Source organism: Ciconia boyciana, chromosome 11 (assembly GCF_034638445.1).
Source record: "Ciconia boyciana chromosome 11, ASM3463844v1, whole genome shotgun sequence".
In the NCBI taxonomy this organism is placed as follows: Eukaryota; Metazoa; Chordata; class Aves; order Ciconiiformes; family Ciconiidae; genus Ciconia; species Ciconia boyciana.
Genome location: NC_132944.1, coordinates 3488649 through 3506709, shown reverse-complemented (window position 1 = coordinate 3506709; position 18061 = coordinate 3488649). Strand labels below are relative to the sequence as shown.

General features: G+C 37.5%; 1 protein-coding gene across 1 annotated transcript in view; it reads left to right on the top strand.

Moving 5' to 3' along the window:
• The window catches only part of ATP2B2 (ATPase plasma membrane Ca2+ transporting 2), a 440022-nt gene that overhangs the window by 321827 nt on the left and 100134 nt on the right, over positions 1 to 18061 (top strand). Inside the window, exons 6-7 of the mRNA XM_072875775.1 lie at positions 13542 to 13799; positions 14815 to 14940. Coding sequence (XP_072731876.1) covers positions 13542 to 13799; positions 14815 to 14940 — 384 coding nt within the window. The remainder of the gene's footprint in view (positions 1 to 13541; positions 13800 to 14814; positions 14941 to 18061) is intronic.

Here is an 18061-nt window from a genome sequence, read left to right as displayed (position 1 = left end):
TTCATGTCTCTTGGTGGGTTTGAATTAGAATGGAAAATTATTATCTGGAAAAATATGTTTCAGCACAGATGACTGAAACAAAACAGGTATACCTTTTTGAACACCAAAACTGTGATGACAAGGCAGATGTATAGCACTTTGCTGCTTTTTTTCCTGGAGAAACCAGTAACAATAAAACAGGCCTTTGAGACAAAATACCGAAAACTCGGCATGAAGTAGATGCACACCCATGTGTAATCAGGCAGTGAATTGGGACCTTGGGAAAAGAATCTTAAAATCTCTCGACTGCAGCTCTTCATAGATGCACTTGAGGGTTTTTTCTAAAGCTTAATCAGACAGAGAATAGAACGAGCCCCCACCCTGCTCGACTCCACCTTCAGGAATAAAGCACAGACAAGTAACGTTTGGTATCACGGTCCACATCTATTCCATCTAATGCAGTAGCGTTAATACGAGGTGTAATGGCACTGAATCACACTCCTTGTTAAGTATGTGTGTCTGTGTATGCATATACATATGTGTGTGTTACATGAAAATATACACATGTATTATGCATATGTACATATATATCTCCTATCGGAAAAGTAACAGTTTAAACAATTGATTCCCATTTATTTCTGTTATTGCATAACGAGTTCTGCCTTTTCTGTCCAATATATGCTCCTCATCTTGTATCAGTTAAGTATGCATAAACTTTTAGAATCTTAAAAACTAGATGAGTTGAAACCAAAATTAATATGCAGAATATATAGAATGTATGTTCTAAATGGAGGTTATCCTAATTACATGCAGCTTTAGCTTGCTTTGGATTTATCTACATTGACATTTTAGTTTGGATCCAGAGTATACTTCAGAAATTACATCTCCTGTTTTCCCCACTTAATATGCTTTTCTTCACGTTGGAGGGCGATGTCGGGGAGTGCACAAACTGGATGTGAATTCAGATGGGATTTCATCCCATCCTTTGGGATGAAACTAAACTGAAAAGTATGGTCCAGAAACACGTTTCCTTAGCACATAGATTTGCACTGTAAAACTGCTTTTATAGGGTCGCACTCTTTGCTAGCATTGATAGAACTTTTTAATGCCTTCTGGTGTAAGACATTATGATTTAATGTTTAATCTTTTACTGACGTGATTTTTCACCTCTTAAAGCTTTATAGCACAAAGTAATGAAGATGAGAAATTTAATAAAAGTAATAAACACTGCAGTTTATGAGCTGGTTTTGTGACTGAGGTCTATGAATCTTCCATATCTTTTTCAACCTGGTTTTCTTGTTCTCATGAATATGATTGATGAGTGAGGGAGTAACAGCATCAAAAGAGGATGAGGTGTTTCAAGAACTGGCTCTAGAGCACATCACCGTAACCTAAGCTCAGAAGAGCACTGGTTTAATTTTCTGCTTTTGCAGTATCCTAGCTGTGTTAGGTTGCTTAAGCTACTCAGTTGCAAATTTTCTTAATCAGTGGCTTTCAAGCTGTGGGCTGTGGACCTCTGAGAATCCACGAATTACTTTAAAGGGGCCTATTAAAATCAGTAACCTATTCTTAGTAACCTCTCTCTGCAGGGCTTGTAGGTTGGAAGAAGTTGGCAATTACTCTTTAAATGGTCTAGATGTATGAAGCGTATCAGTCAGCAATCATAACTTCATGCTGTGCTCCAGTTTGATTTTTTAGAAACTCCAATGAAAAGTCTGTCAAGATTTCCAGGCAAAGTGAACTTTTTTCAATATTGTCTTGCAAATTTTTAGTAGCATTTCTGTTAAATACAGTCTTTGTCTAAAATCATCTTGGGTAGAACATCTTGTTTTAAAGCACAAAAAAAAAAAAAAAAAGGGAAAATCTTTGGAAGAAAGTACATTTTGTTTATATTAGAACACAGTCAAAGAGTGATGGAACAGTACAAGCATCCATTACTCAGGCAGATGCCACCCTAAAAACCTTCTTCAATGATTTGCTCTTCTGATTCTGCTTCAGACAGAAAGGGAATAGGCTTTGTTTATAAGGATTTAGTAGATGACGCATAAGTAAGAAAGCTCTCAATCTGATTATGTATTTATGAAATATTTGTTGCTCTATGTTAATGTTAAATGTTTTTCTTGGGTCTATTTAAAGTCAAGTGCTTTGGTGATAGCCAGTTTGCTGTTAAGCATTTACTTATTTTCATGGGCTTCCATGTTTCCTGGTGCTTTCAGTGGTGTGCTTTGGGAGTGTGTCATGGTTTAACCCCAGCCGGCAGCTCAGCCCCACCCAGCCGCTCGCTCAGTCCCCCCCACATGGGATGGGGGAGAGAATCGGAAGAGTAAAAGTGAGAAAACTCGTGGGTTGAGATAAAGACAGTTTAAGAGGTAAAGCAAAAGCCCCGCACAGAGGCAAAGCAAAACAAGGAATTCATTCACTCCTTGCCATGGGCAGGCAGGTGTTCAGCCATCTCCAGGACAGCAGGGCTCCATCTCGCGTAACGGTGACTTGGGAAGCCATCACTCCGAACGTCCTCCCTTCCTTCTTCTTCCCCCAGCTCTATATGCTGAGCATGACGCCATATGGTGTGGGATGTCCCTTTGGGCAGTTGGGGTCAGCTGTCCCAGCCGTGTCCCCTCCCAGCTCCTTGTGCACCTGGCAGAGCACGGGAAGCTGCAAAGTCCTTGATTTAGTACAAGCACTACTTAGCAGCAACTAAAACATCCCTGTGTGATCAACACTGTTTCCAGCATAAATCCAAAACACAGCCCCATACTAGCTACTATAAAGGAAATTAACTCTATCACAGCCAAAACCAGCACAGAGTGGTAGCTGAGGAAGCGTTCAAATCCTCCTCTCCGTCCAGCTGTATTTAGGAAGTACTGGAAATCATCAGGGCTTGCTACATAAGAAATAGGAGCATCCTTCCTGTTTTTAGAAACTAACTGCAGCTTTAGCTTTCTGATGTGTTTGTACAGAGTGCCTGGATAGTTGGATGTACCATATTTGCTTGAGATTATATGTCTTTTTTTCTTCAGCTGTGTGTTCAGGACCTAAATGGGCCATTCATGTTTAATAAGGCTCTCCTAAGACAACTTTACCCCAGTTGCTGCAGTGTTCCCTATGCAGGTTTTTTAATAGCAAGGTTAGAATTCTAAATCAAACTTAATTAAACTTATCCAAGTGAATAAATGTCAACATATGGACAACCACTTCACTGCTAATATCAAGCTAACAGAAATTCTGATTTCTTCCTATCACTTTTATTAGTAATGTTTTGTTTGCATTGGCGTAACAGCCTGTTCCAAGCGTGGTCTTACAATATATGGTCACGAAAAAAGGCATTCCTTTCCCTCCTTGTTTTACTCTGAACCAACCAATGCCATTTATATTAGTGTTCCAGTTAAGTGATTCAGAACTCATGCAGTTCTCTGGGATCGTAGTCTCCTACATTGTTAATTCAATTTAGCACATATATCTTCCAAATTGAGTTTGTCTTTTACATTCAGTTTTGTCATAGTTCTGATATTTAAATAATATCATCTGAAAGGAATCCCTTATTTGTGCTATGTGTTCTTCATTACTGTAAATTGGTTTGCGCTGTTGTTGACGTGGTCTCAACTTAAACACTTTTCTGATATAGTCAAATCCATTGAATTATCCCCAGAAACCCTAACTGGAGGTATCAAGGCTAGCCGCTAAACCAAATTTCACTGCGAAATATTGATACATATTTCTATTCTGCATTGGAACCAAACCAAGGTCTTTCAGCTTTTTTCCATGAAAAACCCTGAGAAAAGAGCCTAAACTGAATGACTGAGCAAGAGTGTTTAAGGTTAAGACCATGTACACCTGGTCTGCATTGTTGGAACAGTGACTTAAATTTGGAGAATTTTATAACTACATTTTTATATGTCCTGGGTGAATACAAAGAAACCTTCAACCTTAACCAGAATTTTTATTGTGGACATTGGTATTTGTACTGAAATGAAAAAAAAAATTGCATAAAGAAAAATTGTTTTTGACAAATGTAAGTATTTTTTACATTGGATTTAAATGTTTTCAATGTCTCTCTAATGGAGACAGTATAATAAGTATATGTTTCTTTATGGAATAGTTATAGGTTATACTACAGATATACAAGCTGTTTGTAAGCTGTATCTTTACTAGAGAGGGTCATCGTTACAATTATCCCAGCACAGCCTTCCTAGCGTAGACAAAGCTCTTGCTCTATGGAATATATTATCCTGTATTGGGAACCTTAGTTTTTGACTGGCAGTCTTTACTTCTCTCAATTAACTCCTAAATAATGAATTACTTACAGAATTTAAGTGAAGACTGATTATTTCATTTCATTGTTTTGTCTTTTTTGAAAAAGTTTTTACTATCTCATACATTTAGTAATGCCTGTGAAGCTGTTTATGATTGTTTATTATTATGGGGTAAGTATTTTTATATGTGTGAAAACACTTGTTTTGCAAATTCTTACTGGGTTGCACAGCAAACATATTTACTGAAAAGAGAATTAAGTGAATGTAATTGCTCTTTTATAAGTGTTTTGATGAAAATATATTGCATTGGTTGTTTTACAACATGCTATCCTGGTTTTTACCATATTCTAAAATGCCTACAAATGGCCTACTTCTAGATTATTCAAGGTTGCATTAAAATTTTATTTAGTAGATATTTTCTTTTCTGAAGCTTCCCTATTACAAACTCCTTGGTTCTTAACTTCCTATTTTTCTGGCTGGGTATACAGTCTGCCTATCTGTCTGTCTGACTCTCTCTCTTTCCCCTATTTCCTTTGAACCCATCACCTTTTGAATGAAATAGAACAAGCGAGGTTCTGCTCATCCAAAAGTGGTTTGGTTGGGTTTTTTTTTTTTTTGTCAATTGATATTTTTACTGTAATGTGGAAGTCTGGAAATACCATACATTTGGTGTCTCTGTAAGAAGCAACAAGAAAGAAAACATAGGTTTATATACTGATTTTCAGAGTCAGCAAGGAAAGACCAATTTAGGGATCGCTCTCTGCCCGAGGACAGATAACTCTAAAGGAAGTATGGAAATGATAATATGTGCGTCATGGACTCAGAAAAAAGCAGATGTATCACTTCTAAAATACAGATGGGATGAAGTGGAACATCAGCTTTTGGGAGCCAAGCATTTGTCCAAAGAATGGTTTCACTCTGTTTTTGCTCAACTGAATCAAAACTATCCGTTCTGTAGCGTTCACCAGCACAAAGTGTGCTTAGGGAGCAAATCCATTACTGGATGTCAGTGATACGGGCGAATGACGTAAGTTTAAGACTTGAGCTGGCTTCAGTAACAACACATTAAGAACTTGTAAAGTGCAAAATGCGCACGTTGTGTCATACGGGACCTGCAAATTAAATAATTGTTTCATAATGTAAAGTGACCTACATCTGGTTTCTACAAATCTGTGTTGAACTGCAAAAAACTAAGTCCCATAGATACCTTCCCTTCATTAGAGATGTGTAGATCATCGATAAAACTGGGTTGCTTTTAGATATTGCTCATTAGATAGCTAGCCAGGTTGCCAAGCACGACCTAACTCTCAACTGGGGACATGAGGTAATGAGATTTAGAACTTTGGGATGAAATATAAAATCTTCTCACATATTTTCCAGGAAGAGATTCTCCAGAAGTATTAATTCTGTAAATAAAACTCAGCTTGGACATGACCTTGCAAGCATTGTTGAGTAACCACACTTGAACTCTTATTAATAAACACAGAGAGCAACTTTTGAGGTCTGATTCTTACATTTTAAAACTGTATCTTATCTTTTGAATATACAGCTGTATTTACCAGACATTTTTAGCTCTGAGCACTATACAGTAAACCTATAGCAATCGGATGTCAAGGTTTTCCCTTGCAATCCCTAAGAACAGGACTTGTGATTCAAATTCCCATGTTGGCCTTTCTCCGCTTTCTTTAAGCGGCAACACAAGGAAACAAACCCGAATATAATCATTATAGAAATAGCTGTGTGGTCCTGTTCCCCGCCGTTGCCTTTGGTGGGGTTAGGACCCCATCCTTTTGGCTGGTCTTTGCACAATGCATTTCGTGGAGATGCCAGGCAGAAGAATCTTGCTCGACATATTGCATCTCTTGAAGTTGAGGGAGTATTTTAATTAACATTTCTCTTCTCACAAATGTTTGTGATCAGGCTGAGGAATGTGTGAATATATATGCTTTCAGGGCTTACAGATTTGTTTCCTTGCATGAATATGTCAAAACTGTGTAAATATTTAATATTGAACTCTAAAGTTGACAGTTACATAACTAACCTCCAGGGACAGTGTATTTTTTTTCTCTCCCCCCCCCGCCCTGGCTTGAGTCCTTATATAACCAACTGATTTATCACAAAGCAAGGAATTCTAATATTGTTTTCAAATAAATATCCAAAAATTGCTTTTAGCGAATATACAAGCACCCTAAACCTGAAATGCGCGTCGTATCAATATCTCATGTCAGTAAATCCCTTCTCCTTGGCTGGTCACAGAAATGAATGTGTTTCTGGAGAATGCGGTCTGACTTACTACAAGTAACTAGAAAATGTTTTTCAGGTTGAATAAGTCCTTGGAGAGCACGAGAGAAAGACAGAAGACTTCATTTTTGAAGTTCTAGTAGGTTCTGCCGTTGACCGTGGCTGTGAGCCCTGGCTGGGCGGTGCCGGCCTGTGGCCTCGCTGCCTCCTGCGGTGCCCGTGCCGGGGCTGCCTCAACATCGGGGCGTGCGTCGGCACGCGGAGGATTTCGGGCAGGAATACCGCTACTTCTCTCACTGGCAATCGCTCTTTGGAGTAATTTAGTAGCAAATGATATGGCACAACAAAGAATTTGTAAAAATAAATATTACAGTATCTGTTACAGCTCAAAAAAAAATCGTGTTGAGGAGGGGAGTTTATGGTATTTACTGCATAATTTTTGGTTATTGTTCCTTTTCCTACCCAACTGAATAAGCTTGATAAACGAAGTAACATCACTTATGATGTTGGTAAGAGCAGCCCAGCTCTACTAATGAAAAAGCTGGAACTTAGAGCTGCTCACTTTGCTTTACTGACATCAGTGCTGGAGTCGCAGCTAAGGAAAAATGTCTTTACAGAAAGCGATTAAATAAAAAGTTTTTATCATGGGAACTGTTGTCTTTCTGATGACAAAACCAGTTTGGCTGCCTAAAAAAATTACCTCTGGGGGCGTTATGAGATTTTCCTAGGGAATTTAAATGCCACAAGGTATTCTCAGCTTAAAAATAGAAATGTGTAGGTTGAAATGAGTAGCTGAGAGGTATGTGCTGTAGGTTGGGACTTAGGAATACAGATGTTCACCGATTTTTAAAAATATACTTTTTCTGATTTAAAAATTACCATGCTGCAGCTTAAGACTGTATGGTTTGTAATTATCATTGTTATCCTATTCAAAGCAGCTTTAAGAATCTCCTCATAACCATTTGAAATCTTAAACAGATATTCTTTTTAGCTGCACAGTGCTTCTACACTTCTTTCTGTATTTGCCCAGATTTGGTTGATGTTATGAGGAACGTGTACTGAAATGGTGTCTATGACCTTAAAAGCATTCCAGTTTCCAACAGGACATGAGCCTGGTAAACTCTAAGGTGATGCTGTCTGCCTGTTTGTGGCCTTTTCCTTTTTTTTTTCTTTTTCTTTCCCCCTTGCTGGCTTTCACCAACCTGAAATGATTAATAACATCAACCAATGTATTTTCTCCTGCCAGTTACAGTGAAGTTCCTTGCTTACTGTCTTCCTGAGAGGCTTTAACCTGCTCTTGTATACCTTCCTCTCCTTTCTCGCCTTCCCCTTTTGGCACAAGTATGTTCAAGTCTTTTCTGTCATACAGTTCCTTTCCCTTTTAATATCCTAGGCCCTGCTTGCTTATTTTTTCCTTCTAAAACCTTATATATAATTAAAATACTGCTAATGCAGAGTAGGCTTCTCAGGCTAATTTTGAAATTACTGGTAGTTCATTAAGCGCACAAAAGGGTCCAGCCCAGGCCGAGTGCCTGGGTACTTGCTCAGCTTTCCAGGTTCTTGGGCAGGCTTTGTAGCCCGTAGCTCTTGCGCCCAGGTTGCTCGCAATCTCTGATGAAACGGAAGCCCAGGTTGCTGCAACTTCAGATGGATCGACTACGTGTGCTGGTTTGAATTGCTTGCCCACTCTTTTTTTCCTGAATCCTCTTTACCTTTGGATTCTATCTTCCTTTCATCTCCCTTCTATAGAAAACTTTCTCAACAGTCTTTGCTGACCTTTCTGGTCAAATTTGAAGCTTTTAACATTTTGTTCTCCTGCCAGAAGTTTTTGGTAATGTGCTTTTGAGGTATTTTATGGAGGACACAATCATGCTAGTCCCCATTTGTATTTGTGACGTTCTCTGGGGCCGCGCCGTCAGGTCCTCCCACTCCTCTGAGGGGGTCGCCTCACCTGTGTGTTCCTGCACACTTTTTGAGTCAGCGAATCCATTTTATGACTTCAGCTGCTTTTTCTATGCCAAAGGAGTTACAGCCCTTTACATTCCTGACTTGCAGTCAAATCTTTATAACCTCCGTTTCAAACCAAGTACGCATTTTCTGCCTCATGAGGATGAGACTTTGGGGAATGACACACACATGGCATATGTTCATAGTTATGGGAGAAAATAGCTTTGTATTAAAAACTTGTTTACTTTTTTTGAAATTGAATTTTCTGACAGATAGGACCCATGTTAAATATAATTGTAAATGAGTACTTCACAATTCACTGTCTTGGAATAAAACCCTACCACAAATCACATGTGCATATTAAAAATTCTTTTGCGATGCTTTCTGTCTGTGCCTTTCAATAAGATCGCAGGCGTATTTTTCGGTAACATTGGGAACCTTGTACTATCTTGTGAAAGCATAGCAGCAATCTTAGACCTTACCACAAAATTTTAAAGCTTATATGAGCATTCTTAATGATGCTCTAAACTATATTTTGCTGTTAGGCGTATTATTATTACGTCTTTTGTGTGTCTTATTTATATTTCTTGTTTTCCCCTTATCTGTAAAGTTACTACTGTATCACTCTGTGTACTACAATAGGAGGACAGATAGTATAAGTGTACTGTTAAGAAGTATGTGGTTTTTTTCTCCTACGAATACATACAGTTTCTTCCTGTAAATTCATATAAGTCTTTCTAGAATTTTTAGAATTTCTAGAAAATCCTGTGTGATATAATGGCAGAAGAAAAAGAAAAAAATTGTTTTTCCTTAAGTGTATAAGAAAGAATTCTACAAACTTTTACCAATGGAGATGCAAGTTTCCTTTTTTTCCTATGAAAAGGGCCTACTTCTAAAATAGTTTTGAAGCGAGAACACGACATAGTTCAAGAAAATGTTTCCTGACAGATAGGTCATCTCTTGAAGGGCAGGTTGCATTTTTAAATCCTGCCTGTCTATAAATCTCTGTTTAAAAAAAATCTGTTCTGTAATCTTACTATTGTAAGAACTAGCTAGAACTTACTAGTAAGAACTATTTACTCCCTCGAAGTTGCTAGAGTTTATTCCTATAATGAGAATGATGTGCACATTTTGCATTCATTTATCTGGCACTTTTATCCCATTCCATTTCTGTGGGACTGTAAAAAGCAGAAATAAAATTCTGAGAAGGTCTGATGATCAGCTTGGTTAATCATTTAAAGAGCCTAGTTTTAGTTATAATAGGCTAGATCCACAAAAAGTGCAATTTCATTTCTGAACTGTTACAAGTATCTACCTGGAAATCTTAGATACTCAAAAGCCTTGCTCAGCTGCTGCTTGAACTTGGAGATATCTAGTCCTTTATGTTCAAACTCCTTATGTAGCTGAAATTCTGCTTTCTCCTAACCTGAAACATACTGATAGTGAAGTACTGTTTTTTCTGATAGTTTAGGACAACCGTTCATCTGACGTGGGGGATTAAATGAGGGAATCGGCTAGAGCAGACAGGAACACATGTGTTCATGGTGCTTAGGAGAGGCCAAGGTTGGCCAGCCTGCAGGCTGGGGATCTGCAGGGCAGTGAGTAAGGTTCCCATTTGTGTACTATTAACCTATTTGTAGTCTTTAAAATTGTGGTCCTGAGTTCTGATCCTTTGAGAGAGAGGAGGCAAAAAAAAAAAAAAAAAAAAAAAGAATTTGTTTCCCCTATATCCTGGTTGACTGTTTTAATTTTGAGTCATATTGAATAAAACCAATGTGAGCTGTCCGCTTCATGCTACCTGTCCACCTCTATGGGTAAATTTACCTCTTAGTGTGTCAGATACCCTGGACCAATGGATCACCATAAGAAGCAACACTTGTCGTTTTATAGAAGCCCGATGGAATCTCGACCAATAAGGATTCTAAAATCCATAAAGCAACTCACCATTTCTTCCATCCATCTAAAAGACTAACTTCTGGTTTTGACCATGTCTTTCAGTTAATTTCTCTGCTCCTGGCTTTCACTCCAAGAATTCCTTCCTCCCCTCAAATACCATTCCTCCATCTGAATTTAGCATTGTCTGACTGAATGAACAGAAAATAAATGAAATACATTTGAACTTTTGTCGTTTCCATTGGGTTATGGAGAATTTTCCCAGGATTTTAAAAGTCAAAATCATGAATTGTTATTCAGTGCGGAAGCTTGTCAAATTTAGGGACACTTTCCTAGAACTTGATCAAAGTTCAGTCTGTTTTCTCCAGATTTTCTTTCATTCTTACAAACATTTTTTCAGCTGTAATATGAAGACTGAATTATGTTCTTTGCTTGTGCATAATCTATGAGACAGGTAAGCACAATACCTTTCATCTTAATGATAACATCTTGTATTATTTCCATGCTATGTTAGACAATTTTTTGGTTATATGAACATACTAGGAACAGCATTGTTTATATTAACATGGAGATCAGTTCTGACAACACACACACACACAATTAATTTCATTACTCAAGTCAATGACTATTTTTATTTTTTACTGAATCAAGAATTTGTTTTTTATCTGGAAGGGACGCAGAAATATTACTCTCCAAGCTATTCAAGGTACAGTGTGTTAGCACTGGGTTCAAGTGCACTAACTAGCTGTCATTTTGTATCTCCGACACATCTCGGAGGCAGGGACCAGACCTATTGGTTCTTTGGAATAATAGCAATGACTTCTTTCAAACCGGTAGCTTTCTGCTGTAGAGAGAGGATATTCTACTCATCTAATATTACTATAAAGTTTACACATGTCCAGAGCCATAATGGGATCCTTATAATGAAGGACAAAGCACAGCTTGTGTCTTTCAAATGGCTGATTTTTGGGGGTATGCTGATATAGCTCAAATGAAAAACTTGTATTTAAGTATTACATAATGTTACTTATTTTGTAGAAAATATCATGGCATAAATTATCAGTAATCTATATGCAGAAATCAAAGATTTTCAGTGAAAGCATAAGAAGACATGCTACAGAATAAAGGAAATAAATATCACCCCAGTGGAAATGCCTGAAGCGGCTGAAGAGCTGAGCTGCCCACCTCTGTGGGTCAGTCTGCATCTTACTGCTGGCAGTTAACCGGGACCAAGGGCTCACTGGAGGAAGCAACACCTGTTTGTACTTTTGTACGAGCTAGACTAAATTTCAACCATCTAAAAAGGAAATAAAATCCGTCTTTGACTGTGGCTGGACCAGGCCATGTTTCTTTTGTGAGAAATAGGAGAGGAGGTATGCTGTTAAAAAGAATAGGATATTCACAATACGTAATTCTAAATAATATCTAATGAAAAATAAATAGTGAATTTTTGTCTTATATTTGCCAAAACACTATTACTTGTACGAGGAAACCACTTCATCCAAACAAGGCAAAAGTGAATCTACTGATTTGGAAACGGAATCTAAAAATCTAACATAGACCAATTCAGATGATTGAGGTTAAGCAGAGCAAAGTTCCTTAGTCCTTCCCAAAAGTAATGTTCTGCTGAAGGAAGAAATTGAAGACGTGGTTAGTAAGTTGCATTTGTGACTGGTTTTAAGTAGCCTAAGGTACTGAACTTACAAAAGGTTACTTAATTTCTTTCTTGGGTGCTATAAAAATGGTTTCTTTAGCAAGGTTCTTGTACTGCAGATAAAGGTTCACGTGGGTCATCAGTCTAAGGGCATCCCTGCTAGGAAGGCCCCTTCTGTTGGGAGTGTGCTGTGCCTTTCAATTAGGTTAAGTCCAAATTTAAACTACAGAGAACATTGGTTAAAACTCCATTTATTTTAATTTTCTTCTGTTCACTTGTTGGCGGTTCAGTCTCATCTTTCTTCCTTTGACTTTTGGTAATTTTGTTACTGTTCATATGCAAGAGTAATTACTCAGCTGGTTAATGAATTATGATGCTTATGTTACAGGGAAATCTTTGTAACTTAAAAATAGAAATCAAATTGCTTGTTAATTCCCTCTAGTGACAGGTGATGAATCCACCAAAATTAAACTTTAGTCATAGATGGAAGCAACACGGTTGCTAAGTGGCTAAACTCCCTGGAACCTGGGTATGATGGAAAAGTGATGTCAAATGCCTACCTAGGTCAGTTCTTCATGAAAAATTAAAAGATTTCTTTTCTCCCATGGTCACTCGGGAGAAGAGGCTCTATTGTTCAGACTGAGTCCTTTTTTTCTCTCCTGTCAGTTCGGATATCTCTGAATTGTGTGATTCTAGTGTGTGTGCTTTGCTGTCCACTATCAGAAATTATCTTTTTTTAGGTCTTATTTCATTAAGAAGGAGAGCTATATTTGTTTTATTTTGTGAATACTGTCTAGGAAATTTATTTAAATTTTAATTGCATATGACTTTGAAATAAATAATTAGCAGATGTGTATAAAACAATTCAGAATTATATCAGTATATATTATATACTATATCTTATCGTTCTATAAGCGTGCCACTATATTTCTCTGTAAGGAACAATGATGAATTAATATTAGGCTATTATTTTTACTCAGTGTTCCCTAATACATTTCATTATCACATTTAAATACTACTGTACTTAGTTCATCTCGGTATTTTTTAAACAAGTGTTCCTTATGAGTGTGTTTAGTTGAGAACATTTAGAAATTGTATTGAAAATTATTTCTTAAATCTATTTTAATTTAATCTGTTTTCTTTAATCTTAATTTAATGTCATTGCTTTCAACTGATGGATGTTACTCATTGTTTTAGTCCTTCTTGCCACTCTTAGTACGTCCCCCTTGTTTCTGGAAATGCTTGATGGCTCAGGTGAAGCTATCAGCCCGTCTATTAGATAACAGAATTGGTGCCTTCTTTTCCCATTTGTTTAGTTTGGGTTTACCAAAGTTTGCTTGTTCAGTAGAAAAAAAGATCTAAAATGTCTATTGATTTGTTTGCTTTCTCTTTTCCACAGACATCTTTATTTCTACTTTTTCTCTATCCTGCCATGTTTCATTGAGCACAGTACTTCGACAAGCAATTCTATTCCTTAACCTTGTTGTCATTTCACAGCAAGTTTTTCTTCTTGTGATGAACATGATAAACCCGATCTTCACTTGACTGAATGATTCTTAACGTTGTCTTTGCAGGATGTGGTACTGCAACAGGAGGAGCTGAAGATGAAGGTGAGGCTGAAGCTGGCTGGATTGAAGGTGCTGCCATCCTACTCTCTGTTATCTGTGTTGTACTTGTCACTGCCTTCAATGACTGGAGCAAGGAGAAGCAGTTTCGTGGGCTTCAAAGTCGTATTGAGCAGGAACAGAAATTTACTGTTGTCCGAGGTGGACAGGTCATCCAAATCCCAGTGGCAGAGATAGTAGTTGGTGACATTGCACAGGTGAAATATGGTAAGTTCCGTCAACTAGATGTCTACTTTTCTGACCTTTATTTATTCTCCTTTCCCTTTCTAGCAGAATAGACTCATTTCACTGGAAGTGATTTAAAAGACAGAGAACTATGTGGTGTCATTATTGTCCATGGTAGGATAACACTTTGGCTGTTAGGAAAACCTAAGATACTTGCTATGAAATTGCACTAGATAATTCGTTTTATTTTTGTAATGTTCAATTCCTTTCACTGACAAGGACAAGAACTGTTCATACAAAGGTAATTCTCTTTCATGGAGGATTACACTATTTGGAATTTTTGGTTTTTGTCCAGTTAGGAATAAGAGGAAGTATTTTTAAATGCTCTGTGAAAGGGAGTTGTGCCTCTGTGCTCACCCCACTTGGTGAGCACTTGGTAGGCTGCTCCAGAGCTATGGATCCTGTAAGTCCCCCCAGATCGGATGCTTCTAGTAGGTGGGTGCCTTATAATTATATGCCATAGGGAAAGCCCTGTGCGCCAGCGAAGAGGAAGACTCTTGCAGGAACTCTGTGTCCTCTGCGTTGGACTAAGCTGGCAAATTCCAGCAGCATGCCTATTCTGTCAGCCATCAAGTTCCTCCTGGCCTTAGCTAAGGGCTTCCTGAGAGGGGAAGGGGAAAGGGCAGCTTGACTGTTTATTAGCCACTGTTAATTCCTATGAAGTCTGATAGAGAAACCTTCCTGTCATGTTAAGAAGAGTACTCCCCCTGCCAAATGTCAGTCATTATTATGTTCATCGTATGTTCAATGTGATGCATTCTGATTCTGGGACAGCATTGGGCAAAAAAAATTTGCAATACAAAGGCCCTTCCCTATAGGATTGCAATAATATGGCTAATAGGGACTGATGCGGTAGTAGTTCTTTCACTTCTGCTTTCATTTTACATTTTAATTCAATTGTTGTTAATTGTGATTTTATAATAAAAACCATTATGTCATTATAAAAACAATCTTACTAAACCACTGTGGTTTTCCATTACCATCTTCTTACTGAAAGGTGATCTTCTACCTGCCGATGGGATATTTATTCAAGGAAATGATCTTAAAATTGATGAAAGCTCTTTAACTGGAGAGTCAGACCAAGTCCGCAAATCTGTTGACAAAGACCCAATGCTACTGTCAGGTAAATCTGCCTGGATTCTTGCTGGCTTCTCTTTTAGGCACTGCTTTGTTCGCGTGTTGTTTTTCCCCGCCGTCAGGTTCTGGTAGCCTAGCTACAACTGATCTTGTGGACACAGCCACTGCCCTTGTCTGTGTGCCATTCAAAAGACATGCTATTGCTTTTTGATTGTGTGCAGTTATTTCTGATCATCGTGCTTATTTTATAAAGTGAGAAAGCACTGAAACATTTTCAGAGGAAAAGGGAAGTATCACTTAGGGAAATAACAATTGTTTCAATTCATGGTATGCTAGTTTTAATTTAACCATTAAATTTAAACACCTTTTAAAGTCTCTTTAAACACTTTTTTGGTGTGTATACTAGATACAATAGAAAAAGAAACAATGTGCTTAGAAGGAAAGGGATATACTAAAATATTGTGGGCTTGACTTCTGTGGTAAATTCAAGTTATTTGTAATAGTCTTTTGTAATATAATTCTATACAGTAAATCAGTTAAACAGAATGTGATTTTTAAATTCTAATAAAGATAGTTTCTGAATAGGTTGGTTGTCAATAGATTCCAGCTGGGATATGATTGCAAAATAACAGCCTGCGGATCTCATAACGATCATCAGTGTGTTATAACCTGAAACAGTCGTTTTCAAATACATTTGAACTTTTTATTCATGGAAAGGATTCTCTTTGCTGTCTGGTTGTACAGTCAGCCAAGAGTCACCCCAAATAGAATACTGATGTTGCAATACAGCGGGTAAGCTCTGCAACCCGTTCCTGCCGAAATCCTGCCCGCATCCTGCCCGCTGAGCTGCTCTTTCCCAAGCAACGCCTGCTGGGAGACGCTTTCCTTCAGAAAAGACAAGTAGCGACAAGTAAGGATATGTGACAGTTTTTGTTGAATTAACAGTGCACATCCTTTCCAAAGTTAAAATCAGATAATTAGTTCACTGTGAGATGATCAGTTTTTATTATGTAAATTATGGGACTGTTGTCTGGTAAAAACCCCATCAGATTTCAGTCAAAAGGTGGCTGCATTAACTTAAGGTGAAGAAATTGCTAATGTTGTTTGTGGACTTGCTATTGCCACAGACTTCATGTTAGAAAAGACCATGTTAATTAATTTTAACTTTAGCAAGCTTCAAGCATCTTTCTGCCTGAAACGGTGTAGGTGTATTAAAAATTATTATTTTTTTTCAAATGACACAAAAAATGTCTATCACTTCTGAGAATAAAGCAGCAAAACAAATTTCTTTTGCTCTTTTAGGAGAAAAATTCCTTTGGTTTCCTTAAAAATATTCCAGTTTCTATTTGTTAAATGTTCTTGCTGCAGCGTCCCTGCTGAATGTATGCCTTTTGCTGTTCATGTTGTAGACCCCTAAGTTTTTCCAAGTTATAAATGTCTGAAAAATGTGTTTGCACATGTTCAGTAAAAGCTAATAAAGATTAGTGGAGTAGCTGCAAATTCTGAAGGCTGCATTTGTGCCGAGAAAATACAAATTAAGAGAAAATACAATTAAGAGCTTGGCGTTTGCAGGCAGCACACATACAGAAATGCTGATCCGTGAGGACTGTGCCACTTCTGAATTCTTGGTGTCCCTCTGGCTCCCTGAGGTACTGTCGGGTAACTTACGGAAGTGTTCTGACTTTCATGAGCAGTGCATGAAACTACTGACTGTTATTTTTGCTAGATTTACAATCATTTGATTTATCCTAGTAGTGCAGATATTTAGGCTTAACTTGATTGTAGATTAAGAATTCTCTTGGAGATGCTTTCCAGTGTCTAAACAGGGAGGCCTGCAGTGATATTTTGAGGAAAGGTAGCTCACTGTTGCTGTTCCTAACAAAATTTGTAAGCCAATGTTGTCCTTGAAATATTTGTGCCTTTTTTTCCATTTCTTTTTTTCTTAGCTGACAGTTGTACTGTTTTGTAAATATAACTTCATTACTGGCATAAAATTTTCATTTTCAAGAGATGGTTTTAATAATGATATTTTCTTATAGAACCTGCTCTGATGAAATACCATAGACTTCTATAAATTAAAATATCCTGTTGTTGAATTCTACAGGCTTTCTGATTATGGAGTTTCCATTGGTTCATGTACTCTCACATGTTCCTAAATTGAATTAGATCTTTTTGAATACCCATAGATGTCAGTGGTGGCTGTGAAAAAAACATGAAGGTATTGCCCTGAAAGGCGTGGTGGGAAGAGAAAGGGAAAGTAGTCAAGTTAGGAGAAAAGATGTTTTTGTCTTGCTTCCCAAAACTCAAATTTCTTTGCCATAAGGAGAGAAATTTGTCTTTATGTTTTTATTGCAGAGTTAAATAAAGTTTATACTCTTTTTTTTCCCTCTATTACTATGTAATCTCTATTGTGATTACAAAGAAGGTGAAGAATTAATGTGGTATTTTAACAAGCACTGTGCACACCTTTGTTCCATACTTATACTAATGAGTTTTTACTCATGCCGTGTTAGAAAATCCCTGAACTCTATTTGTTCAGGAGCAGAGTTGATGATTTGAGATTCTATCATGCACAAAAATACCTTCTTCCATAGATACAGGGCAAGGTTTAATGCCAATGACGTGGGAGCTGATGTGCCCACTGGAAATTGTTAGTAGTCCAAAAACTTGGAAACCACCATGACTTTCAGCATGGGTTTGACCTGGTTTAAAAACTGAGTTCCTGTTGGATGTTAGCCTAGGCCTATATTTTTATAAAACATGTTTAAAGGAAAAAAAACAAAAACAAACCAACCCCCTGCAAAACTGGCAAACAGATCTTAAATTTTCCTCTTACCTTTGTACCTGAAGACATCAGTAAGTTATCTCCAGGTAGGCTTTTGAATTTAGACAAATATTGTCAGGATGTCGCTTGCCACTGTTCTCCCTTAATCATCTGTTGGAAATGAAAACACTCCAGGTTTGACAGAGGAATAACTGAGAAAAGGTGACATTTGAATTGCAGCCACAGTTTGTTTTGTGAGTCTAAATTTGGTGAAAGATAAACACCCTGAATCAGGCAGTGTTATTTTCACCATTGGCACCTGAAACAACATTTTTAATATTCAATCAGTTTCAATGACATAAATAAACTAAATGAGTTTCTGTGCTTAATGTCCTGTCTAATC